This window comes from Anarhichas minor, unplaced genomic scaffold, assembly GCF_050575085.1.
Source record: "Anarhichas minor isolate MPS153535 unplaced genomic scaffold, ASM5057508v1 ptg000030l, whole genome shotgun sequence".
NCBI lineage: Eukaryota > Metazoa > Chordata > Actinopteri > Perciformes > Anarhichadidae > Anarhichas > Anarhichas minor.
In genome coordinates, this window is record NW_027466476.1 from 10,211,408 (window position 1) to 10,239,339 (window position 27,932).

At 40.9% G+C, this 27,932-nt stretch overlaps 1 protein-coding gene across 1 annotated transcript; it reads left to right on the forward strand.

Moving 5' to 3' along the window:
* The first annotated feature begins 911 nt into the window (after positions 1 to 911).
* On the forward strand, positions 912 to 25,261 carry dmrt1 (doublesex and mab-3 related transcription factor 1). The gene is made up of 6 exons (XM_076104781.1): positions 912 to 1,417; positions 2,454 to 2,616; positions 3,722 to 3,879; positions 9,911 to 10,097; positions 10,315 to 10,317; positions 25,110 to 25,261. Exons 1-6 carry the CDS (start codon positions 1,196 to 1,198, stop codon positions 25,259 to 25,261), a joined length of 885 nt encoding a protein of 294 aa, XP_075960896.1. The 5' UTR covers positions 912 to 1,195.
* Positions 25,262 to 27,932: the final 2,671 nt, after the last annotated feature.

The window sequence follows — 27,932 nt, forward strand, 5'->3', positions numbered from 1 at the left end:
TTAAATCGGTGTGTAGGTAAACTCATTTATTTGTTGTGTATATTGAGAGTTTCTCAAAAACAATTTAAGGATACGAAATCTCTGCTTATTCTTTTCCACAAAATAGGTAACATAAAATAATCATCTCTTCAAGCATTACATCTGTCACTGTCACACTATGTTATGCTTTTTTATTATTAGACTCTGTTTACAAAGTTTATCTAGAAAAGATAAACCCTGTGGTGTGGCCATGACCTCTGACCTCCTCTGCCCATCTTTTGGTTTCCAACTCAGTGGCTCCCTCCAGTGGTATGAGCCAGTATTGCATGCTGTTGTGTACATTTTTCCTTCATGTCATTAAATGTCAGCTGCTCATCTTTTCATTTGGGACACTGACCTGACTGCTGCTGCTGGATGGCTCAGAGACCAGTCATAATAATAGAAAGGTTAAATGTGTTCATTACTGCGTTATAATCTATAATTATTACCATATGCTGTAGAGGCAATTAAACTCAGTGTTGTAGCACCAGAACCCTCAGCCAATGAAGTGTAGCAGTTATTTATTCAGCGCTGTTTAAATGCCTGCTTTTTAATTGGTAACTTTTCATTTTAATTGTGTGTGTGTGTGTGTGTGTGTGTGTGTGTGTGTGTGTGTGTTTCACCTCACTTCACTCCCTGCCTATAAATCCTCTCGGCTGACTGAGTGAACAGTGTGGAGGTTAATTCACTTCCAGCTCAGTCAAGCCTTGTAAATTAATAAGAGAGAGTATTAATCCACCGCGTAGCATATTCATGAAAAGAAAAAGAGCTACAGTAAATACATTTTAGTGGGATGATATTCAGATATTACATGTACGTTGAGAGCAATGTGTACATACATGGCCAATAAAGCTGATTCTGAATGATTTGAAGAATTGGGGTGTAATATTTAATTGTGTTTTACTAATAATTTAAGTGTGAAAAGAACCAAACACATCAGAGTGAGAGCAGCGTGAGTGATGCCAACTGTCCTGCCAGTTTTCTCCCCCGCGTCCAGTTCGTTTCCTCCCACCGGTCACAGCAGCATGGGCGGGGAGAAACGGTGACCTTATAGCCGGAGGCCTGGCACCAGTACACGGCTTAAAGTCTGTCTGCTCCTGGGTATAGGTTTAACAGTTAGCACCAGATTTATTTTGTGTTGTTGTTGTTGTTGTAGTAGCTTTTATTTCCAGCGGCCATGAGCACGGACAAGAAGAACAAGCAGGTGCCGGAGTGCCCCGGATCTCTGTCCCCATCCAAAGGCCACCAGAAACCCCCGAGGATGCCCAAGTGCTCCCGCTGTAGGAACCACGGCTACGTGTCTCCTCTGAAGGGCCACAAGCGCTTCTGCAACTGGAGGGACTGCCAGTGTCCCAAATGTAAACTGATAGCTGAGAGGCAGAGAGTCATGGCGGCCCAGGTAACCGTTTCTTTTTTTTTTTTTTTTTTTTTAAACGATTAGCGCGCGCGGCTAACGTTAGCTTGAGCCAAACTCAAAAGTTAAGCTTTTAAACGTGAATATTTTACGGAAAAACAAGTTGTTTCTACGGTGTGAAACGGGAAATACAACACGTAATTGTTTTAGATAACATTTTGATGTATGCTTGTTTTATTTTATTTATTTATTTTATTTGTGTACCAACAAAGACACCTGAAGTGTCAACCTAGCTAGCTTAAAACCTGCATTAACTAGCTGTCGTAAACCTTAAACCATTAAGCTAATGTGTGCTTTCTAGAAATGTTTTTGTATATTGTTACACTTGTTGCTTACCGCAAACAGTTGATACACATATATTAATTAAAAGTTATGCTACATATATATATATATATAGCAGCTACATTATTGTGGTAATTTGCTTTGTAACTGTAGATTGTAGCTTTGAAGTAACAGTTTAGTTTTTTTCTTTTCAACGCCATATTTGGGTAGGCTCATTGATAGCTATGTTTTTTGTGATTAAGTAAATCCATTTATATATTTTGAAACTATGGCATGTGGCAAACACACTGGTGTATAGATAGATAGAAGTAGATATATAAATAGATGGTAGGCCTACTTTATGTATCCCAATGTAAATTTGACAGTAGCACAAGTCACATCAGTCAAAAACAACCAAACAAAAAACAAACAAATATTTATTTAATAGTGGTTAAATTAGCTGAAACAAGCATCCAACTGAGGCTTTTATCTACCGTTTTGTTTCTTAATTAATTAAGCGTTTGGTGTAGAAAAATTAAATTTCCCAGAGACCAATGTTACATATTCAAAAAATCCCAACAAATTCCATATTCGTGAGAGAACTATAAAGTATCACAATTATTTACTTATTATGTATGTATGTATTATTATTATTAAAATGTTTTATCATTATCTTTGCATTATCAAGCAGGTGAGTCTGTCATAAGTCATAAGTAGATCCGGGTAATGTTTTGTTTTTATTTCCTCTCCTCCCCTCCAGGTCGCCCTGAGGCGGCAGCAGGCTCAGGAAGAGGAGCTTGGGATTTGTAGTCCGATGGCTCTGTCCGGTCCCGAGGTGATGGTGAAGAATGAAGCTGCAGCAGATTGCTTGTTCTCTGAGGAGGGAGGAGCTCCTTCACCGACTCCTTCTCTTGCTGTCACAGGTGAGTTATCGTGTACTGTGTCACACTACTAATGTAGCCGATAGCTGATTATACAGCTGCACAGGTCTTTCTATGGGTGTGTGCAACAAACAAAACATTTTTTAGTGTCTCTTTTGTCTACTGTTATTGTAAAACAATAAAACACCCAAAAAGTCAAGAATACTTGACTTATTGACTTAAGATATCATCAATAAGAGACATTTTCATGGGAAAATCAGTGAAAATCAAATTTGATTTTGGTGGCAGCGGCATGAAAGGGCCCTTTGCCGTCGGTGGAGGCAGACACAGATATGGTGTTCCATGTCGGCCTGATAGCAAATGTTAGGAGGTAGGAATATGACTGTGGTCAAGGCTGCTCGTGTCTTCTGCTTTGTGTTCATGTGAGGGTGAACCGTAAGTCTCTGGCTTGGCAACAGAGAGGAAAAAACTGAGCTGGAAAAAGGAGTCGAGCACTCTGCGATTCGGTGATGACAAGAGGCAGAACAGGGACAACAAATGTCATTATCTTTGGCGTCGGAGGTGCACACAGTGTCTTCATTGTGTAAGGGCGAAGGATCAGGGTCTGCCTGAGAAGAATGTGGCCTTGTTGATAAGGAAAGAACAACGGATAATGAGCAATTGGATGTTGATGATGATGGTGATGGCAATACTCGACCTGAGAAGGCAACCCACATTCCTGCATTGTGATGGTGTGATGTGGTAGGTCGGCTAATTTTAACGTCAAAAAACCCCTCCCACCTGCAGATGGTGCTGTTGATAGCGATTTGAGCTGTAATGGGACAGCCAGAGAAGTTCAAGTCTTCTTGTCCTGTTTAATGATCCATCAAAAGATCTACTGCAAGCCGAATAATGTCAGGAAATACTCAGCTGGGAAAATAAACACCTAAAAGTCAGCTTGAGCTCTGCTGTTGGGTGCATAATTCATAGTTTTACAAATTTACGTATTATTAATCCAAGTTACTAACCATAATTTGTACATAAATGCATGCACGTAATCCTCAAATCCATATTTCAAATGAGATAATGATCTAAAATCCAGCCGCAAACGTCACACTTGAGCCTCTGAATTGATGTCAGGTGTCTTATTTGTGTTGTTTTTGTCCAGGCAGCCGCTCAGCTTTGTCTCCCAGCCCGTCAGCTGGTGCCCGGGCTCACAGCGAGGGATCGTCAGACCTGCTGCTGGAGACTTCCTATTACAACTTCTACCAGCCGTCACGCTACCCAGCCTACTACGGCAACCTGTACAACTACCAGCAATACCAGGTGACTAACAACAACCACTCCGCTGTTTGTTAATAACAGTCAAACTCTACCTGAAGCCTTTTTTAAAGGGCTCAAAGTACTGTCGGTATATCACATGCTGGTCCTTTCTGTTGGTTACCTGTAATGTGGTGAGGGTTTTGTGCCACTGCAGGGGAAACGTATGTGTGCCTTAACTACAATTCATAATCTTATTTAAATTGGAAATACTGACTTGGTAACCAAAAAACATTTATGTTTGCTGAAGTACTCAGAATCCTTTCAATACAAAGTGTAAGTAGTAGTGAAAGTAAAAAGGCAGATTGTTAGAAATGTCTCTTAAACATCTGTTCTGTCCCAAAGTGATGTTACATACGAGTCTCTCTGCTCTGTGTTAAAGGTGATGGACTGGTGTCAAGTGTGTGTGTGTGTGTGTGTGTGTGTGTGTGTGTGTGTGTGTGTGTGTGTGTGTGTGTGTGTGTGTGTGTGTGTGTTGGAGGGGTAACTTTACATCTGAGCTGCTTCATGCCACAGAAACAGGAGATAAGCTGCTTAGCTACGAATCCCCTCAGCATGAACAAGGCTTACTTTCTATTACCTCGTCAGATAACTTGTCACAGTAACATGAAGCGAGTCAACTGTGTGAAGGCACAGCTGGAGGAGACGGACGTAGCACCAAATATTAGTCTCAGAAAATCGTCTGTCACACCAAAATGATTTGTCTCTGGGATGAAAAGTAGTCTACTTCAAACCCCTAAAACAAAGTTCCAGTCCAGTGTGGTCCTATAGCCATGAGCTGAAGTGACCTCAAAATATACTTTAAAGTTACTACAAGGGACTTTCATTGTGTGTTTACTTCGGCTGTCCCTGTGGACTAAAGCGGTAGTATTTCTGAGCACCAGAGTCCTTTTTAGAAAACCTCTCATTTCACTGCAGCAGGGTCTGACAGTCTGCTCCTCTCGGTCCTGGTTCTGGTTCTCTCGAGCCTCCCTTCCCTCCATCGGGCCCAGCAGTACGGCCTGGGTGTCCTACCGGGTGACACCGATGACGAGCATTAAGAATAACTATATTGAAATAGAAACTGAGCCTGTTTCATAACCAGTTAGATCTGCAACATAAATCAGCACATTTAGGAAGCTGGAGCCAGAAAGTATTTTGCATTTCTGCTTGATAAACTGTTGATCAATTATCAAAATGTATTATTTTTCTTGTCACATGAATTAATTAACTAAATAAAAGTCATGTGTCCTGGTACAGAAAATAACAGACTTACAGAACACAAAGAGAAAGCTAATTTTATTTTGAAAATAAAAAGGGAGGAGGCGTCACTTTGATGTGACAGTGATGTAACTGGTGCATGTGTAGTCAACCTTGTGGGCACTAGAAGTTAATTTTCTTTTACGTGTGGAAGTGATTCATATCATTTTTTTTTTTTTATTTCTTTGTTTTCCTTTGAGATGGATGAGAGTGTCTGCTTTAATGTCGGCACTTAAGGTACAACGTAGGACACATCGGGGAGACGGTGCCCAGCGTTCACCCGCCTCATTCACCCATCTGTGTGTTCACACTGATTCATGCGTGAATGTATCTCTATTGTGTCAAACTGGGATGAGCTTGTGCGTGATTAGAGCTATAACTCTCAGGTGAGGTGGGTTGTTTTTTTATGAACAACATTTGTCCACCTCTGCTCTCTCCTCTCCACTCGCTCTCTCGGTTTCCCCTCAATAGCAACATCTAGTTTTGGGGTCACTGCCTCCGCTAACCTGCCAGCGCACAGCACGAGAGCCTGAATTGCAAAGGTTAATGGTATTGTCTGTCGGCGGAGGAGCAGGCCGCTATGCCTCGGCGCTCGAAGGAGAAAGTGAGCACATTAATGCTAATCAGTTAGCACTCTTTAGCATAATTTAGCCATCCTGCTTTGTGATTTATGATATTTTTAGTAAAGTTGTCAGGTTGAGAGGGTGACGTGCTACGGTTATTCAAATTCAGGGACTACTTTATTTGATTTTTTTTTGCATGAAGAGCTCATTATTTGAAGATGAGTTTCAAAAATTGTGCCACAATTACACAGTTGCACAATTTTTAACTAGAAAGTGAAGTTTTTTTTATTGCCTTATCTACTGGCTAAAAGAAAAAGATTGTCTCCTTTACCCGTCCTAAACCTCCACAATTTAAAGGCTTATATCCACTATTTGCATCCCTAACTGAGGTGATTATCCTTGAGTTACTCAATTTAGATTTTGTCTCCATATTCGCTGTGGTCTCTCTGCACCATCCGGAGAGCTGTGACGTCTTTTCTCTTTGACTTTCTGTTCACTGAGTTAGTTTCTGAAGGTGTCGCTCTAATCTCCGCCATAACATCTGGTGAAACTGTAATTTTCATATTTTTAACAAGTATACAATTAATACAAATTTTGTTATTAAAATAGCAATTCTCACCTTCATTATTTTGAGTTATGTTGCTCTAGAGCCTCATGCTGGTTTCACTCAAGTGTTGATGATAGAGAGAACCGTAGTGGATGTTTATTAATAGTTATAGCTATTTATCTGCCGTTATTTATTATTTTGCAAGTACATCTGCAACTCACTGCCATATTCTTAACACTGAATTCCTAATGTATTGCTAGTTAGTTTGCTCATTTATTGACCTAAATACCACAATACGAAGAGTTAATACAAATAAAACAACTGTACAGAATGAAATAAAAATATTCGGTCCAAACAATATTCCACACAAAGTACAACACTACACTGACTTCATGCAAGATCTCAATTTATTTGTTTATTTTGCAATTACAGTCGATGGTTTGCAGCAGATTTAGGTTCATAGTTTGTTGTCTTCTGTCAACCTCTTTGAATAAACATTTCCTTAAAATCATGACCAATCATTCTAATCTCAACGATAGTGATATCCTAATAAAGTGATCTGTAGGTGTTGGGCTCTTCACGCTACTAAATCAAAAACCCCACAAGGAAACAGTGTGGTCTTTATCAGCGTAAGGCCATCTACCTCCTCTCCTCTCCTGTGCACTCAGTGGTGCTTGGCTGTCATGCAGGTGGATGATGATAGTATAAGGGTGGTGTAGAGCTTCCAGACAGGAGATGGTGCCAGATAAGAAGACCGGCCCCTCTCAGGGAGGTAAGGAAGCCCCCCCAGGAGTCTGCAGGCTAGCCAGTGAGTGTGGAGGAAGGACTGTGGATGTGTGGCAGCGTTTACCTCAAGGCCATTTGTTTACCTTACTCATGATGCCATGAACATGCATTTAGAAACGGAGGTCTGAGGGTCTTCATTTTTCAAGTTATCATCAAGTCGTCCATGAATCTCACAGCCGGACTGTTGCTTGTGCAGAACGCCTCTCAGAATTTATCTCAAGCTAAAATAAAATCCTAAAGACGCAGATATGCCGTCAGATGTGCTGTTTCTGCCTTAACCACCTCCTCTCTGATATTCTGTGTAACACTACACAGAATATGAGGCTCAGCTTGGTTGTGGGGTCACTGTTCAGTGGGATGTTTGGAAACGTAAGATTGAATTTCCTTTTTAAAACAACTGAACGGTGACTCACAGGCAGCTCATGGGGTAGAAATGAAGACGCTTAATCAATTGTATGAGGTCGAGAAGTAATCTAAAAGAACACAAAAGGCAATATGTCAACAACAGTATGCGCACACACGAAACAACATTACTGTAGAGCTCAAGTACTGAGAGGGTGTTATGTGTGTTCTGTAGCATATCTGACGTGATGAACACTCCCAGGAAACTGGTATTGGTTTGGCCTTTGGCTGTTGGGAGGATGGTAGTAATAGACTCACTTTAGAGGTATTTCCACATAATGTTACCCAACATGTTCAGTGTTGATATAATTTACTGGAAAACCCATGACCCACCTGAATAGTGGGTAGTACTGTATGAGAGGGTCTTGAAGCTTTGACTTCTCAGGTGCATTCCTGGGAACCGTTAAAGCCTAAATATATCAATGAGGTTATGTGTCAACGGTGGTGGAAGAAGTACTCAAATCTTTGACTTTTTATCGTGTGGCTGTGGCTCAAGGGGTAGAGCGGGCCGTCCTATAATCACAAGGTTGTCGGTTTGATCCCCGGCTCCTACTGTCTGTGTGTGGAAGTGTCTTTGAGCGAGACACACTGAAACCCAAGTTGCATCCCAGGCGCTTCACAAAGACTCATTTCAAACCAAATCCAAAGTCGCGTACTGAGTAAAACATCGTCTACAGCCCCACCGGACAGACGTACGGCGTCGGGAACAAAAATGGGCTGTCATATCACAGCTGAGGACAAATCGCGCCACATCTGGGATGCCTCTTGACGTCCCAACGTTGACCACTAGAAGCACAAAGCACTCTTAACGTGCACAGCTGTAAACATGGCGAAGCGAAAGAGGGCCGATGTTGCTGGTGCTGCTCGGTGGAACCTTGAACTCCGCCAAAGGAGGTTAAGTTTTCGGTTCGGTTTGTTTGTTTGTCAGCAGGATTACAGAAAACCTAACGGCCCGATGTTCATGAAACCTGGTGGAGGGGTGTATCATGGGCCAAGAAATAATCCATCATATTTTGTAGCGGAACTAAATCACGTGTCAGATTCACAAACTATTTTTCATTCTCCTTAACTTTACGAGATAGGTCTTTGGGCCTTGGCGGAGGTCTGAGATCATGCAGATCGTGAAAGACAATCTATGATTGGTCGGTGACCATCGTGTCTTTTTAATAGGTAATGTTAGTATGGATGGTTGGAAAGGTATATTGGTCAGTGGATGAGAATATGGATCGAATGGTTAAATAACTCTGCAAAGCTACACATTATAGTTCAAACAGTAATCCCCCCACCACGGTGCACTGAGAATGGTTTGGCATCAATACTCTGTGGAACTGTCTGTGAACCTTTTTCAATAAGCAAACTTTCACTGGGACAGTTTTGTTTGTCTATATGTGTCCTGCAAACCGTAAGCTTATCGTGCACTTTCAAGACTCCAGTCCAATCTCTATTGTATTTTTCACGGCCTAATACAAGAGCAGAGTGTAGCTTAAATAACAGTTTATAAAGCTGTCGCGGAATTGATGGTGTGGACAATACGGGTGACATATTACAGGCTGACAGAAATCAAATTCCATAAAAGTGAAATTGAAAAGCCTCCGCGAGGCGGCCTTGCTGCTGAGTAGACGGCTCGTTTTAAAGTTTTCAGAGGGCTGGAGAAAGCCAGCGCTGCGTGTTGCAGCCCATTTTTTCAAACAAGCCTCGGACGTGTGAACTCGAACCGCTGATATTATTTCATCTCTGCTTTCTTCTTCCTGGCAGGTTAGGCTGTAACGTGTTGCCTGTGAATATCTGATGGCTGATTTGGAGGATTGTGCAGTCAAACACATGTGAACAATAGTGTTTATATTGTATTAGAAAATTCTGGGGGTTATGTAGTTTGTTTATAAAATAAATACCCGTATGTTGCAATCTAAGCTAAAATGGTAAACATTCTCTTCTTTCAGCTTCAAAAAGTGGAAGATTTGTTGCTTTTCTTTGTCATTTGTGATATTAAATTGAATATTTGGAGATTTTGGACTGTTGATCAGATCAAACAACACATTTGATGACTTCACCTTGTGTTTTAGGAAATATTTCGCAATTTTCTGATATTTTTAATGCTTAACAATTGTTTAATTGGTTGAGAAAAGCAGATTAATTGATAAAATAAGTGTTAGTTGCAGCCCTATTGTAGTTTCAGTCTTGAAATGACCAAACATAGAGTCACCAAAACCCAACAAGAGTCTTTGTTGGATGTAAGAAGCTGTCCTGGGACCTGTACTACGAAGCGAGTTCAACATACCCGGGGTATCTTTTGGTTATCTAGTTTAACTAACCGTATCAGCCGCGATCCGTGCTAAGCGGTTCCACGAAGCTGGTTATCAACTTGGTACGTCAACCCAGGGTTTCTCCATCTGGTTATGAGCGCGTTCACATAAAGGTGCAGCATAGAATGAGTGAGAAGAGAACCTCCATCCCAGAGTTAACCCTGAAGTTACGTGTTTTTGTGTCGTCTTGTATGAAGCAGATGCCTCATGCTGATGGCCGCCTGTCCAGCCACAACATGTCCTCTCAGTACCGCATGCATTCCTACTACCCAGCAGCCACCTACCTGACTCAAGGCCTGGGCTCCAGCACCTGCGCGCCGCCCCTCTTCAGCCTGGACGACAACAACAACAACATCAACAACTGCTCTGAGACCATGGCAGCCTGTGAGTGACACACGGAGACACTCACACACACTTCTCAAGCCCCATAAAGTTTTATCCAGACTTTATCTACAGTGTGGTTAAGTACATTCAAGGGAGGATTGCACTCAAGTTTAGAGCGCCATAAAAGTTGTAAGATGAAATTCATCTAAAGTGAAGCTTTTTTACTTTTACTATACTTACTTTTTTTACTTTACTTCAAATGCACAACTGTGTGCAGCAGGTCTGAAAGTTGAAAGTTGATACCCACTTCTTATTTACAGTTATTCATGGTATTTAAAAAAATACATCTTTTGTCTTTAATTTGAAGTCGTCACCGAAAAAGTAATCAATTTTAAAACAACCACAAAACTGTCCTGACAGTGCAGCTCTGTTTGTTGTTGTTGTTTGAAGATGACGCAGATCTGATATCTGATCTCTGGCTCTCTACGGCCAACGACCTGAGATTGAGATCTCTGCTGAGCACGGCTGCCTGGATTCTCAGTCGCTATGAATGGGGGTAAATCAGATTGTGTGCGTTGCTTAATACGTTCAATAAAGTATTCGTGGAACTCTGCAAGGAATGTGCGTAACTGCGCGATGAGAGTGAGATAAGAGGGACGATCCTGCACGATGCAGAGACACATACTACAGTAAGTGTGATATGTCAAAACCTGGCGGTGTGGTTGCAGAATGCAACCAGCTGAATACCCCTCAGCTCACTTCTCTCTTTCCAAGGCTGTAATGTGAGCCGCCGTTGGCCTCGCTCAGAGGCCATCCTGACCACAGTAACACTACTTTAGGAGCAACAGAAGTCAGGCGGATGGCGATGCCATGGTTGGTTTTTCACTCTGTGGCTCACGTTACCGCAGTTTGACAAGTTCTTGGCTACTGTAGAAACATGGCGGAACACTATGCTGGTCTTTTTTTTTTACTTAAACTCCAGTCGTCCTACCCTCCCGAGACATTCAGGTGTGCTGAGATATTTTTAAGTTATGCGGAGCTTTAAATGCGTAAAATCAGGCTTGACTCTTCTTATTATTAACCAACTCTGTCTGCTGTTACCTGGTTTGTCTTGAACGGGTTGTGATTGACAGAAGACAGGTCCTGTTTGTTGTCGCTTTTTATTTTCTATTCTATTTGGAATTAAATAAGAGTTAAGAAGCCTAAAAGGATTGGTTATACAAATTTATTATCTTTTAATGATGTTTCTTTAAATACGTTACGGTAATTTTCTTTTCAGGAATTAAAAGATGAAGGTGATCAGTTAAAGAGCAGTGGTTTTGTATATTATTACTCATTTGTGAAGAACGTAGGGGAAGAGCGTCACGAGCACAACATCAACATCCTTCTTTTGGTGAAATAAACTGCTGACGCCACCAGCATCACAAACCTAAAGACCCCCACATCTTCCCTTTTGCCTGCATTTGTTTATGACTTTCACCTGTACGTTTCCTGTGAGGGTCCCGAGCCAGCGCCCCGCCGTGAGTCTCCACGCTCCATTACAAGATGACACTCTCCGCGGGTGGTCCCACAACCGACTCCAAAACCAGAGAAACAAAACACCTAAATCAGTGTTTTTCTTCTGGCTTGTGACCCTTTAAAAGGACACAATATTTACTTGCAGCACCTCGTCACAAGTTGCAAAAATTTTTGTTAAGTGAAGTTTTATTCTAAATATATATCTTTTATTCCTGAAGTGTTTATACAATATATAAAGAAAAATCAACAGAGAGAGATTCTCACTAGTGATAAAACCTCCAAAATGCTCCTGAGTGACTGATGGTTAAAGTTTTCAAGTCTTTGGGAATCAGTTTTTGTTCCCATTATCATAATGATTATACATCTAAGACTGTGATAAAGAGTCTTAAAATTAAGTCTTTGTGGTGGATTGTCCCTCTTACATCTATATTGTAAGACAGGTCAAAAAACATTATAACAAAATTTATCTTAACATTGGACACAAGAGTCTTCTTCTTTGATTTTGCATCAATTACAACTTGGAGAACTGCGGGATAAAAACTTACAGAAATAATACTTTTGAATAATCCATCTTTGGCATAATTAGAATATTTTTGAGGCCTTGAGGGGTAAATTTATCGAGTATTTTATAAGAAAAAGGCAAATAATTCAGACACGGTGGAGGAAATAGTCTGTTTTGCAGTAGAAATGTTTCTGTTTTGTTTTACCTTCATGAATATCTGTACTGTGTCTAACTGTAGTAATGTAATCAGAAGTAGGCCCTGCCACAGAATGGCATTCCCATAAAACAATTAGTTTTCAGTATCTCTTGTCAGACAGTGGGAGGAAGTTTGTTTGACGTTTTTATTGAGTCAGTCTAAACATTTGGTGTCTAATTGGTGCAACCACTGTCTATTTCAGTGTGTGTGTGTGTGTGTGTGTGTGTGTGTGTGTGTGTGTGTGTGTGTGTGTGTGTGTGTGTGTGTGTGTGTGTGTGTGTGTGTGTGTGTGTGTGTGTGTGTGTGTGTGTGTGTGTGTGTGTGTGTGTGTGTGTGTGTGTGTGTGTGTGTGTGTGTGTGTTGTGTGTCGTATCTAAACAGGAGGCTTCCACCGACTGAAGAAAAACCCTGTTGTTTGATAAGAGCCTCTGTGTCTCAGATGTCTTTTCCTTGTCTGAACAGTTGTGTGTGCGTGTGTGTGTGTGTGTGCGTGTGTGTGCGTGCGTGCCAGGAGTCCTGGACTGTGTCCTTGATATTGTTCCAACTCATATCTTATCAGCCGAGTCCAAATCACTCTGCAGGGTTATAAGCACGGTGTTCTTGTAGAGCTTCACATAATGAACTCCTTATCTTTTTTATTGCAAAAAGGCACAGTAGCTTTTTAACTTTTTTATTTTGCTACTACTGAGTTATTATAATCTGAATTACTATCATGCAGTGTCACTTATCCGGAGTGACATGGGGATTTATTTTCATATGCAGCTGAAACGATCAAAAGTTCCCACAGCACACGGGGACGTCTTGAAACTTAAACAGTTTGATACCCTAAAAAATATTCAGTTGTCATCAAGAAAGACTGAAACCTGCAAATATTAACGCTTGAGAAGCTGTAACAATTCAATTTTTGTCATTCTTGTGATTAATCGATCGTCAAAATAGTTTCTGATTAATATTCTGTCGATCGACTAATTGATTAAGTGACTAATTGCCTAATTTTGGACTGTTGGTTGGATAAAAGAAGTAATTTTAAAGACAAAATGACAAATCAGTTAAATCACAGATTAATGAGCAGATTTATTGAAAATAATTCCAAAGTCACTAAAACAGTTAAAGTAAGGAGAGTAATGTTGTTTTAATTTAACGTTTGCTTCAGCCACATCTCCTTTTAATCCGTGGATTCTTTCGCTCTGACCGAACACGTCGTGAACCTCCGGATCATCCGAGAGGAGGAACTACCCGTGAGCTGTGAGCTGTGAGCCTACCTGCCCTCCTCCTCTTCTACCTGGCTGCCAAACAGCGGCCCGTCAGATTTATTTCCCTCCCAGGATACGGCTAATCAGTTGGCCAAATACAGAGATCCAAATAACCTTCAGGAGTGCCACGCTGTCCTTTCTCCTCCTCCTCCTCCTCCCCAGCCCCCCCCCCCCCCCCCCCCCCCCGCTGTCTCCGCAAAATTGCCTTCTGGAGTTAGTGAGCGGGAACAGTTAAGATTTACAAACAATGATGAAGCTTGTCATGCGTCTTTCTCCATCCGTCACGGCGGGCCGGGCGGAGCTGTGGGTAGAGCCGTCCCGGTGTTCTTCATAAAAGCCAGCTCTCTGTGAAATACGCCCCCCCCGACCGGCCTGTTTACTGCCCCGCGCCCGTCAGCAGCACCGCCGCCGTAAATCGCAGAGCGGGAGGTGACAGCGCAGTCCATCAAACTCACCCCCACCACCAGCACCTCCTCCTCCTCCCTCCATATATACACACACAGAGACACACACACTGTTTCTCCACAAACACTCACTTGTTCACCATGAGGCTCAGATGAGCTGCCTTAAAAGAGTTATGGCTGTTTCAGTCTTACGGGAGAGACGGCAGCTTCAAGCCGGGAGTCTGTCGGTGTTTACGTTCTCTCTTTCGTGTCCTTGTCGAGATTCAAAATTCAAAACTGCTCAAAGTTTGTACAGCACAGCAACTTTCCTTTCACGTAGTTCTTCTTCTTTCTTTCTCTCTTCTTCAATATTTATTCTAATATCAGACCTCCGCTGCTCCGGCTCTACGTTTGTCTGTTTTGTTATATTGGTGTCAGCACGGAGCGCACAGTCATTTAAATGCAAATCAGATCGTTGAAGTATTGCAGATGTTAATCCTGCTAATCGATAGACCTGTGTGAGCCCATTAAGTTAGAAATCCATTACTATCTTTCTAGATGATATTCTATTGATTTCTTTTCTTGCTTCAATCTATACTGTACTGTACACCAGAGTGAGTAACTGCGTATGAAGTCTGTCGTTTCGGGTTCTCCGCCTCCTCTGGAAAAAAGAAAAGGAGTAAAAAAAAATCAACAAAGTTTCTTTGTTTCGTGAGTAAAATGGAATTTACCTGCTTTCAGATCAGATTACTTCAAACTCACACCCACACACTCTCTCTCTCACACACACACACACACGTTAACAGTTAAGGAAGTCCCTCTACACACATAAACACACTGCATGTATTTGAACACACACATACACACTCGAGGCCACACTCATTCTGGCGATGTCAAAAAGGACTCTCACTCTTTCGGATTTATTAAACCCGAAACGAATCGGTACTTCCAACTCAAGAGGTGACCTTTTGTAAGGAAGTGCTGTTTCATGTCGTGTAGCAGCAAGAGTTCATTTCCTTTGGTCTCTGACAGGCTGAGAACATCACTCAGCTCACTGCATCTACTCTGTGTTGTGAGGAAAGCAAAGCAGAGAAGACTGTGGGTTTGTGGTGTGATGTTTTCTCAGCAATCTCTGCAATTACTACTGTATCAGCAAGTGTATTACTACTCACAGCATTACGTTGTGGCATCTCTAGTAGGATGGCAAAGTTTAGATTCAAACACGTTAATGTGACTTATATAGAGCCAATCACTGTATATATACTAGTCGTCAAAAACAAGTAATTTTTCAACCAAATCTAGTCGGGTTTTAACTCCTAAACAATCCCTGTGTTCATTGGGATTCATGCATATGAACAATATCTTTGAGATTGCTTTAATGAGATTTCTGCTCAGTGTTAACTTTGGCCAGGAAACAGAAAAGATGCATGTGGAAATTCCTTACAAATGATAAAAGTCTGCAAGTTCTCATGTTGATGAGAAAGATGAGACGGTGTGGCGGATAAACACAGTTTTTAGTTTTGAGTACTTTTTTTATCACCTTTTTTCGTTCAGTAAACAAACCCAAAACCTTTAAAATGAGATTTGTCTCGTAGGCTAATAAACCCCAGAAAGTATCCCCAACAAATGAATGCATTCTGTTTGAGGCAATGACTAGATTCAACCTGTAAATAAGAGCCAGCAGCAGAGAAAGTCACCCTGCTGGGGGCCCGTAGGGGCCCGTCGGGGCCTCATTGAGCGTGTGGCTGATTGAGTGTCGCTCTTGGTTACAGTGGAGAAGTCCTGTGTGGCCCCTCAGATTGTCTTCCCTTCCCTGCTGTGCTGCTAAGTGCCCTGAGAGCCTCCGGGGCCCGTGGATGGACTAAATACCAGTGTAATTGTCTGCTCGGGGCACAAGCACCGGTGTAATGTGTTGTACAACACCACCATTAACGGGGCCTGGGGCTGTACACACATTAAAGGGCCGGGCGGTGTAGTTTATGTCCTCTTCCCTTCACACGCTCTCCCTCTCTCTCTCTCGCTCTCTCTCTCTCACAGCTGGACAGTGTGAGAGTGACATGAAACGTGATTCTATTAACTTCTGGTTTATCGTATAGATAAAGTCCCTCCCCCTTCCGATGGACCACCATGGGACCTTATTTGGCAAAAGAATATGTACCGTAATTGACGGCGAGAGACGAATATTTATTTTGATCCTGTTTGAATTGTGCCATTAATTACACATAAGATGTTTGCCGATTTAAAAGATATTTTTGCACGTCAAGAAAGTCCTAGTTTGTCGTAGATTTGTTTGTCTGCACAGTGCACGTCACCAACACGGAGGTTACCTTAGCTATCTAGAGTGGTAACGTAGCTATGTTCCACAAACACCGGGCGTGTTTTATCCAGCGACTCTTTTTATCAGCCGGGAAGCGACAGAATGAGTAAGAATAGAAGAAGAACGTTGTTGGAGTGAGTACATCCTGGTACAAGTCATCAAAGCTCCAGCGAGAGACGTCTCTTACTTGGTAGTCTTTCTCATTACATATTTAATATCTTACACACACAGTTTACGACAAAATGTGACTTTCTTGACGTGCAAAATTATCTTTTAAATTGACAAACATACTTGTAATTCGTGGCACAATTCAGACAGGATCAAGAGAAGATTCTCGTTGTTGACTATCGTTCATATTCTTTTCCCCAAATAAAGTCCCACGTGGTCCACCGGAAGAGGCGGGACTTCACCTGCTGTTTTTTGTGCAGGCAAAGATATACCAAACACAGTTATATGTTTGTAGGTACATGTATATTTGTTTACATAAGTAAATAAACATACCTAACCCAGAGCTTTGCTTGAAAACTTCATATTTTTAATGAAGCTTTGTTTTGCCTCACAGTTGCCCTGAACATCTAATTGTTCATTGTGACGGTAAAGGAGAGGGCTCTTTTTAATTAATTAAGATGCAATGTTAATTAAATTCAAATTAAATGGAATTAATTCCCAACCACTATTATGGGAAGTAAAAGAAAACAAATGTAACTGTAACATGTTATTTGCTAAAATACCAGGTCTACAGCCTGCATGTAAACAAAGAAATGTAAATCTTAGATCACTTGGAGTAATATCCTTAATAACTAACGAGAGGGCTTGCATGTGTTTTGTGTCCAAACTAATACAACAGTTATATTCTAACATTTAAAAACACTTATTGACCAGAATCCAGAAGGGTGTGTTTGTGATCTGACTGTTAAATACTTTTCTCTAAACACACATGCAGTGGATGTTGTGTTCCTGACGTCTCTGTTCAAAACAAACTCGGCTAGTTACGGTGCGTTCCTACCTAATCGTGCTCTCGTAGTCACTTTCCTTGCGTTGTTTTGAGCGCTGAGTGACAGATGGCGTCGCCTTGGCAGCTCTCTGAAACAGCTGACCGCCTTGGATAAACACATCAGGCAGCGTTAGCCCCCCGCGGGACGCGTCCTTCTTTCCATAGCAATATATTTCACTCTTCCTGTGTCCTTTACTTTGGCATTTTTCTTACCCTGTCGACTCACAATGAATCTCTGCTTTTAAAAAACCTAATGATAGAAAAGTCCCGCACACATATTGATCGAGCCGCCTCCACTCATTATTGCATATCCATAACTTTTCGACGAGGCGCGTCAAGAAGCCCGGCGATGGACTGACAGGCCATTTTGTGAGTTGATGGGGCACAGTAGCCGAAATGGAGATTTAGCATGGCGACCGGGGGGGGGGGGGGGGGGGGGGGGCCGTGTCACGCCTCTCCGGCAGTCATCTTCATCGGGGACAGATTGGTTAACAATGCGGGAGCAAAGGTTCCTCTCTGCTTAATTAGCCTTTGACCCCCCGACACCGACACCTTCTGTCAGCCCTGCGTCGGCCCTCCGCTCCACAGCAGACCGATAATGAGCGTTTAAGTGTTTTCTGACCCCCCGTAATGGCTGCATAACGGACTGCATCGCTCCGAAAACAGTTGTCTCAACAGATCTTCATTTGCGAGATGAAAGAATGAGAAATACGTGGAGGATTTAACTCGCACACCCCAGTGGAATGAGTAGTCCTTATACATGATAATGCAAACGCTATTATTTGACTCTTTGTTTTGTTCTCCGATTAAAGTGTTCGATGTGGCTTGAAATTAGTAGAAAGCTCGGGCTTCACTGTACGAGCTCTGTTGCGTTTGCTTCACCGGCAGCAGCAATATGTCAGAAGCCATAACTCGTAAGTGGAAAAATGCATTTGGTCGGTTTGTAAAACCTCAAGTGGATCGAACCAAATGAGAAATCTCAAGAAGAAACGTTTCTTCACAGCAGCTGAAAACACCAGATTTTCCTGGTGACATAGATCAGATATTTTAAGGAATGTAAACTTGTCTCTTTGACATTTTGTTTATGCACATTTAGAAATGAAGTTATGCCTGTAGGGATGGCAGTGGTGGTCACTATTCGACGGATTACCTGAACATCGTGTACAGATGTCCGTGGTACCCAGAGGATGAACTGTAGTGGCTTTGATGATCTCTTCCCTTTAACACTGGAAAATAGTTACACCGAACATATCTGCAAAACTAAATTACATTTGTTCTCTCGTAGCAACTAAAGAATAAGACAACAAAGCACTTGTTTGAGATAAGGGAAAGATTATTGTTTTAGATAAATATTGACAAAAGACGGGACGTATCTACTTTCACTGAGCTAATCTTAAAGAAGAAGAGTTTTTGGAGCTTAAAACCAAAATATTCTGTGTCAAAGCTCTGTGCTTTATACGACCACCTCCTCTCCGACTCAAGTGTTCCACAAAACAGCATTTAATCGACGAGAATAAAAGGGACAGTAAATATAATCTCCAAAACGTAATGTATGTGACAAAACATGAGATTTACTGCACATACGATAACTGAAATGTGTAGGAAACCATTGAAACCTCCTCTTTTCTGCATTGCTGCGACTTCATACTGTTATGAAGACTCGCAGAATTAGGACTCGGCTGTGAGCAGTGATTTGAAACTGAGGGTGAAGGTCTGCGGTGTGAACATCAGCTGAGTGGCATGAGCCTCCACTGTTCAGCGCTCAGTATTTAAAGCCTGTCTGCTCTTTGACGGAGTTTTCTGGGCCATTAAGTCCTGCTGCCGGCCTGATGATGAGCAGCCGGACGCCCGATTCGTTTCTGGAGAGGCTGAACCGTCCTCCGTCGGACGCCCGTGGGACCCCCTCGCTCTGACCAGGGCTTAGACACAGCTCGTATCATTTTAATGGGAGCCATTTAATCCCAGGCCAACCTTGTCATGTGACAGGCAACTCTTCATTCTGAAGATTGAATTTTCGTTCCCGTGATGATGGCCTCCACTAAGTGCTCTCGTCCCTGGACAGCACTGGCAAATTCACACAGGTGATTGCTTTTGTTTTTGGTAACTTGCAGGTTGTGCATTGAATGTGGTCACACAAATTGCAGACTGTGAGACACGGTTGAAAGCTCCAGAAAAGGCGAGTAAATGGTCCTTGAGTTAAGATTACTTTGTCAAACTTTCACACTTGATATCACGTTAAGTTTAAAATCCCCTTTAATCTGGTTTAACAACAATAACAACATGCAGCCAGCCGTGTAGTGTGTCAGCATAATGAATTTAAATGAATGAGACTTGATTTGATGACCAATGACTCTTAAATTGGTAATTAAAATTATTATGTTTCATACACTAAATGGCAAAAAGTATACAGACACCTATATGAGATTTTTGAATATATTTATTATTCTGCAGCTTTAACGGCCTCTATTCTTCTCTAGATGTTTAAACCTGCTTCTATTCAGACACGAGAGCATTGGTGAGTCAAACACGGATGTTTGGTAACAAGTAAAACCATTTCTTTACGGACGTGGCTTTCTTCATGGGGGTGTTTGTCATGTTGGAACAAGTAAAGGGCCTTCAACAAACTGTCCATTGTTTCAATGACTTACTAAACTATCATGTTTATGCCGGTGGTGTTAACTAAAGGGCTCAGCCCACATCATGAAAACACTTAAAAAGTAGGCGCTTAAGTGAAGGGGTGTCAATATTCCATAGTGTATGTTTCAATAAAAGAGTTAGAGCTGAAACAATCCATTACTATTTTGATTATTAATAATATTAGTCATTGTTGAAGCTAAGTTGCCGAACATTTACTACTTCCTGCTTTTAAACGGTGTTGATTTGCATCTTTTGTCGACCGCCGCACCCACGAGGGTCACTGTGACCTCACAAAACACGTTTTTGGAAAAACCTCAAGAATGAATATGCAAATTCAGTTATGACAATTTCACATAAATGTCTAACAGGATACAATGATGGCATTTTGCATGGACATGTATCTACGTGGCTGTTGGAGACAAACAACCGCAAGACAATCACTTTACTTTCTGTTTTGTTTCCTTCAAATTTGATATCTTTTGGTTTCAGACTGTTTAAGATTAAACAATAAACCGAATAATTGAGAGGATAATCTGCAGATTAATTGAAATAATCGTTAGATGCAGGACAATGAACATACATCATGGCTACATATTCATTACTCTGAATGATTGTAATATGTTGAATTTCGACAATTAAACAGAGAAGCCATTGAAGTAACAAAGCCTGAGTTAATGATCAACAACATCAGCTGCATTGATATAGAATTATCATCCGTAAAGTTCATTTTTAAATGTTCTTCTAGATACTTCAGTAACTCACATCACGTACAGTTTAATGCAGAGTTGTGTGTGTGTGCATGTGTGTGTGTGCGTGCGTACAGGCCTGTGTGTGTGTGTGTTTACTTAAGTGTTATCTACCCCTATGACCCTTGTGTACGGTGGATGAGTGTAGAGTATGAAACCCACAGAGAGAGCTTATCCTCGCTGCATCAGACTGAATTACCGTCTCTGCTCTCACATCTGGGCTTTTGTTCCCCTCTCTGGCAGCAGCAGAATGATTGCACCTTCATTCACTCCCTCCCTCCCTCCCTCCCTCACTCCCTCCCTTCTCTTAACAGGACAAGTGGGAGGTTAAAAAAGCTTCCTTTTGTTATTCCACACAAAGACTGTTTAATAGTTTGGAAATCTTATATAGAGTGCTGAGTGACTGAGAAAAGGGCAAAAGTTCACTCAGCAGAATAAACTCTCTTTCAACATCACCAGCAGGTTAAGTTTGTCTTGTAACGAGCTTCTTCTTCTGTTTGTACACAGTCTGAACCAACCAGTAGACTCTGTATTACACATCAGCGTCTCTCTTTCCATGGTGTGGAGGAGTGCAGTTATTACCACTCACTGCTGTAACTGCTGTCAACTCAAAGATACTCATTTAATTCAGCCTGTACTTTCCAGAATGTGGGTTTTGGCAGCTCGTTAGTGCCAAAAACTCAACAACTTCAAACTGTAAGTGACTCGTCTGCTGAGGGTTTTGTTACCAAAGACATCGCTGCTTCACTCTGGCTTTAAGTGTCATTGACAGTGGTGGAAGTGTTTTTACTCAGGTACTTGTACTTTACTTGAGTATTTCCATTGTATGCTACTTTATACTTCTACCCCACTACATTTCAGAGGCAAATATTGTTAAACATTTCCCTCCCCCCGAGTGTTTCCAAGAGGTTTTATTGTTGTTGCCGCTGTCGGCAACACAACTGGATCCCTTTCCGTTTTCCTGAGAGCTACAGCAACTAAACCAACAACAACAACAACAACACAGGACGCACTGCATTTTGTTTACTACAGTTACATTGGTTGTTCCAGCGTAAGTCATTTCCTGTTGACAGCAAAGAACTTCCATTGATCTTCTTCGGTATCTGCGGATAGCTACCATTATGCAATGGTTGACGCACTTCCTCAGTGTCGTAAATGAAGCCTTCATCGCACCCATTGGAAGACAGAACCACAGAGTGAAAGTGACGCTTAAAGGGAACCACATTGTGCAATTTAAATTTACTTCATAATGACAAATTTGAGACAAAAACTAGTTTATTGCCTTTTTTAAATTTTACACATTAAATAAAACACATGATCAGCTTATAGAATACATTTCGTTAAAGATTAAAGTTGTTGTCGGGACTTTTCCCCTCTAAACTGTTCAGATGGTTTCTTCCAAATAACCTAAAGAGATCAATATTCACTGACATTCAATGAAAAGAGAGGATAGCCAAAAGTATGAATACAAATTTTACTTTACATTCATCGGGTGACCTGAAACATGGCGCCTATAAATGATGTTTCTCCGTAACTGCTGGACGTGTACATATGCAACTGTTTGCCTTCACTTAAAAGATGGCAATCATGTGGCTGCTTTTCTTCACTTTTATAATTGTAAATTGAATATTTTTTGGACCAAACAAGCAATTTCAAAGCCTCACTTAAAGATCTGAGAACTCTGTTTTCTGACATGTTATCTTGATAAAATCGTGATAAATCAAAGATATAATACAAAATGTAATTGACAATAAAAGTAACTTGTTAATTGTCTAATTAGCTGCAGCCATAGCGTCAACAACAGGTGCTTGCCGTCTCTCTGGTGTTTCAGCAACATTAATCTGTACTAGACAGGAGAGCAGAGGACGGTCGGAGGCAGCGGAGAACATGTGTTCCAGCGGTGGGTCGTGATTTAACATCTCCAGTGAGACTAACGCGTCCAGTTGCTTCCAGCCTTTAATTACACATCATAGATTTCCTGCTGATGAACAGAGAATTAACAGTGAACGGGGCTAATTCACAGCTGCTGCTCTCCTCTCCACCCACATGCTGTTATTGCTGTACAAGTGGATCGCCGAGAGCCGGCCGCACTTAGCTACACAAACATTAGTATTAACGATTGGGCTGCCAGTTTGGAATTGGTGACAAACTGCAGACGGGCAGGAATTGGAGTCCGAAACCAATCAGGAAGTTAATGGGGAGAAAAATGACTCCTCTTTTTGTCCCCCTCCCACCACTGCTGAGGAGGAGAGAGAGGGAGAGATGGTGGACGGTGAGGATGAGGGATGAGGGATGAGGAGGTGAATCAAGGAGTCAAGAGGATTCTGGGAAACACTGGACGTCAGCTTTTGTTAATGTTGTCTTCATCAGGAGGTTATTCTGAGTAAACGTGTATTTGTGAAGGTCTGCAGATACATTTAGATATTTTATGCTTTGACTGATTTTTGGTTATCATTTGACAATGTTAATACTCAAATATCTCCAGAAAGCAATAGAATATAGAATATACATTGTTTCAATGTTTTTTGTGAGATAATACACCTTAAAACACAATTTACTTATCTATCTACTACATTTCTCTCATTGGTCAGCTCTTGTTTTGAGAACTATTTAACTCTCTAATGATCAGGGCTGCAACTAATGATTGTTTTCAAGATGCAATCATCTGCAGATCATTTTCTTGATTCATTGATTAATCATTTGGTCTGTTAAATGTTAGAAAACAGTGAAAAAATATGTCTTGGTCTGTTGACCAACAGTCCAAACCCCAAAAGGATTCATTTAAAATGATATGAAACAGAAAACATCAAGCAAATATTTAAATTTAAAAGCTGAAATCCTTATTATTTAAAAAGTTCCTTCCTTAACACTTTTTTGGTCATGGCCACAATTTGATTTTAGCAAAGTATTGAAATCTAGCATCAAATGTGTTTGTATATTCTCGTTTTCTTATTCATTGATCTGATAATTACTGATTTAAATAATAAATTAGCATAATAGTAATAATAGTAATCATAGTATTGTATTTAATTAAGGCAACGTTCTTGTACGGCTGCTTGTGTTCAGACAATATTTAACATTTGAAACATTTTTGTTTCTTTTGTTAAAATAAGCTTTTATTCCTCAATGTAAGGAATCAGTCAAATATTGTTTTGGTATTTATACAGAATCTCAGAGAAAAAGGTCAAATATTACGTAAATAATAAAACCTTTCTTTGAAAAATACTTGATGGATTAAACAATTTATTGTGTCGCGCATAGCATTTCATAAATAGGAGGAAATAAAGCTGAAGAGATTAGTTGATTCATTAACAATCAATTAGCATTTTTCAAACAAAAAAACAAACAAACAATAATTAGCTCCAGCTCCTCAAACGTGAGACAAGATGTTACCTATACGGGTATTTATCACGACTTCCTGCCTTTATTGTTTGATCTTTCATCGTTAGTTGCAGCTCTACTATTTTTCTACTGGTCAGAAGTTCTCAGTTAGTTTCTCTGGGAGCTTCCACACCGAACATGTTTAGTTCGGTTAAAACAAACTCATTAAAAACGCGATGAAGGTCCGCAGTAGTTGTTAAACGTAACATTTGAATGCCTGTACAACCAGCCTGTTGTCCTCACGGTGTTATGTTAGTGTGTGCGGTGGCTGTAGACGAGTGTTGAAACGTTTGGGTGCACACACAGTGTTGACTGTGAAAAGATCTTTTTGCTCTGTGCTCAGTGTCTTCCCTTTTTTGCTGACTGATTCAATTTGCTATAAATCGTGAAGAATCATTTAACCGTGCGGTCATATTTATATCAGGTGAGGACAGAGAGGAGCGTTCGTTCTGCTGATGATACGACTCTTCTCTGTCTCACTATAGTATTTCTCTTCTCCGTCTTTATTTACTCGCCTTACAGTACGAAGACATCTTTTATTTGATGTGTGCTGCTGCGCCTCCTGAGGCAATATGAATTTATCATATTAATGACTTTGAGGAGTATCCAAGAAAATAAGATTTGTTGCTCAATACCTGAAAGGGAAATGAGAGTTTTGAGGTTTATTTACTTTATGAATACGTAGAAATACTTTACCGTCGTGTTTTGCATAATCAAGAAGTAGATATTACCCTAGTGGTGGTATTTTACCCAAAGATATTTCATAATGGCTCAGTTTGTGATAGAAATGTTGCTCTCGCATGGGAGACTTCCTGAGTCCTCCTGTATCTGATGGGCTTCACCAGTTCACTCTTACTGGTGTCTAATACAGCAGGTCCTGTCAGTACCAACACCAGCACCAGCGTGAGGGTTTTATGGGATACGACGGACATGTGACAACTACAAGTTACTCCGAATTTAAAAGTCAAACATAGCCAGTGGATCCTGATCTATCAAAGAGTAAAGAGACTAAAGTAGTTTCATTGTGCGTGAACATTTAAAATTGGGAGAAAACTGGCTTAACATTTCACATAAACATATGATTTAAGTTTAAATAGTCCAATTGATCTCTGATCAGAACTATTTTGTCTGTCTCGTCCCTGCAGCCTTCTCACCCAGCAGCACCACCACAGGTCACGACTCCTCCATGACCTGCAGGTCCCTCATGGTTAACTCGAGCGTCAACGAGTGCGACGCCGGCGGCGAGACGCCAAACTTCTCCGTGGGCTCCATCATCGATGGTGACGCCACCAAATAAGCAAAGCTAAGGACGATATCATGCGTAAACTTGGATGTTCTTGCGAAAGCATTTCATGGTTCAGTGTTGCTGAACGGTTTCTCTGTTTCTGTCCCGGAGGCACGATATCGTCTATGCTTGTCCAGGTTGTTTTTCTATTTTTAGTTCATTTTTAGCTGTTAAATATTTTAGTTGAGGCCAGTTCAGCAGCATACAAAGGTCTCAGAAAGATACTTAAAGAAAATACATGTGCAAGTTCACAAATACCAACTTGCACGTACTTGAGAAGCACTTTCCAGAATTTAAAGATGACTAAAAATACCATAAATACGTCTTCTTGATTATTAATTATCAAGATTGGACCAAATCATTCAAACTAGACGGTGACTTGTTGCGTATTTGTAAAGTTGTACACTTGTTTTTTCTCTTTAGAAAGCAGCTGTTACGGCAGAGTTAAGTGTTGTTGTTTTTTATGCAAAACGATGAAGTGACACAACATGCAGAATAATGATATTAAAATCTGTCTAGCGCACCGTGATGTTGACCGGTGCAGTTTTCACACCGTGTGTTTCGTTAGATATTAGTGGAGGATCTTCGGACAATCAGAAAACAGGCTTAGTGTTCGCTAAGATATATTTTACTGTGTAGCCACACCCAACAGTGATGTCACGGTGTACCAACACACCCGGGAGTACATCTCTACATCACCGCAGCAAGCTGAGAAGTTAAACCACTGCAGGTCAGCAAAATAGAGACTTTAGTTACATAGAATAGTTGTTTCAACAGAATTTAGACAACGATAGTGTGTTACAAAACACTGTAACTTCTCTTTAAATATGTAAATATTGCAACAGATAGAGGCTTTAGAGGCTGAAATATTGATATTTTAGAGTTTAAAACTCTGATAATTTTACATACGATGTATATTTTTTTTCATAGACACATCATTTTTGATTAGGATTCCTTAAATTAGTTTTTAAAAACTTGTGACCAAGGCAAGATAGTTTATTAGATGTTAAAAACCCAATGGAGACATTTCTTTATTACCTCAAACATCTCTTTGGTATTTCTGTGAAGCGATTTCTCGTATTCACCAAAATGAATATCCATCTGTTGAAACATCAGCCTGGATTTTTTTTATCGATAAAGCTCTGTTGAAAACGTTTCGCCCAGATTTATGCCTCGCTATCGTTTGACCTGCATCTCTGGAATATCCAGTATGAACAACAGTCAGAGCCTTTGACACGAGGACGTCCTCCTGCAGGTAGAAACCTGGCAGGTTAGCCATGAATCACTTCTCCCTCCGCTGCGTGTGATGAGCACCGGCTGCTTATTTATGGCACACATCCAGCGGCGTTGTTTATGCCACATAATTTGCATGTCTATTGTATATTTGACCCGTTCAGGCCGGAGGTTTTCACTATGCACACGGGTTACTGTTGACACGCTTCGGTACGGCCGTGTAGAAGCAGCGGGAGGCCGAGGAGCTGGAGCAGTGATGTGTAGAGCTGAAACAATTAGGTGATTAATTGATCCAGAAAAAAGCAACCATTTTCATAATAACTTAATCATTTTAGGCATTTTTCAAGCAGAAATGCGGAACATTTTAAGGTTTTAGCTTCTGAAATGTTTGGATTTGAAGACTTTTTTGATCTTAAATGAAAGTAAATTGAATATCTGTGTTTTTTGTCACCTTGGGATCTGGGTAATTGCCATTTTTTGTTGTTTTTCTAAAGCTTCATTGACCAAATAACTAATCAATTAAAAAAAAAAAAGGATCAGCAGATTAATTGATGATAAAAAACGATAATTGTTGTGTTTTTTTAACAGATAAAATACCTGGTCACAGTGTTTTTTTGTGCAATTAACTACCCCCGTACAAAGCAGTTTTTTACTTCATGAACTAATGAAAGTAACGTTGTGTTGCCCACTTCTGAGTCATGTTGTTTCAGTGTTAATTAAAAAGAAAACCACTCTGCTGCCTCTGTGAAGCCGACCTGTACGCCGCTGCACCGCGTACACGCTGTTGATGTGTTTTGTGTTTTATCTCCAGCTGCATGCTTAGAAAGTGTTTATTTGTGTTTGTGTTTGAATAAGACAGCAACAAAAGTAATTTGGAGTCCTGGAGTTTATGTCGCTACAAGTTTTAGGCGAATAAAGCCGCTCTGAAGTGATGGAGTGTAAATGTGATGCTGGAAACAACAATATAAAACAGACAAAAGAAAATTACTTGTATTTTCTTTCTGCTGCGCTGTGGGAACATTCATTGGATTCTGCCCCATCTGTTGTAATCAATAACGTGACCATCTTGTTTTTTTATGAAACGCACTTACTCTTAATTTCATCCACCAGTGGTTTTAGAGAGAGGAATGTGGAGTTACCTATAAGGCTTTGACATTATAAATCACCGCTTGAGACCAGATTGTACGGCAGTATCGATTGATCCTGATATATCACAGAAATTTACTGTCACTTCTGTTTTCAATTAAAGATACAATCAGTCAGATAATGACTTAATTGGATTTTACAGAAGATTGAGTTTTATTGCCGCGTGCTTTACGAGTTTAGTTAAGGAAGGCCGTTTTATCACGGCTGTCGGGGGGCTCGCCTCGTCCTTCTGTAGCTGCTGCCGGTGTACAGCACAGGGGAGAAAGTGTCACAGGATTGGTTTTCCTTGAGCTGCCTCCGCCTC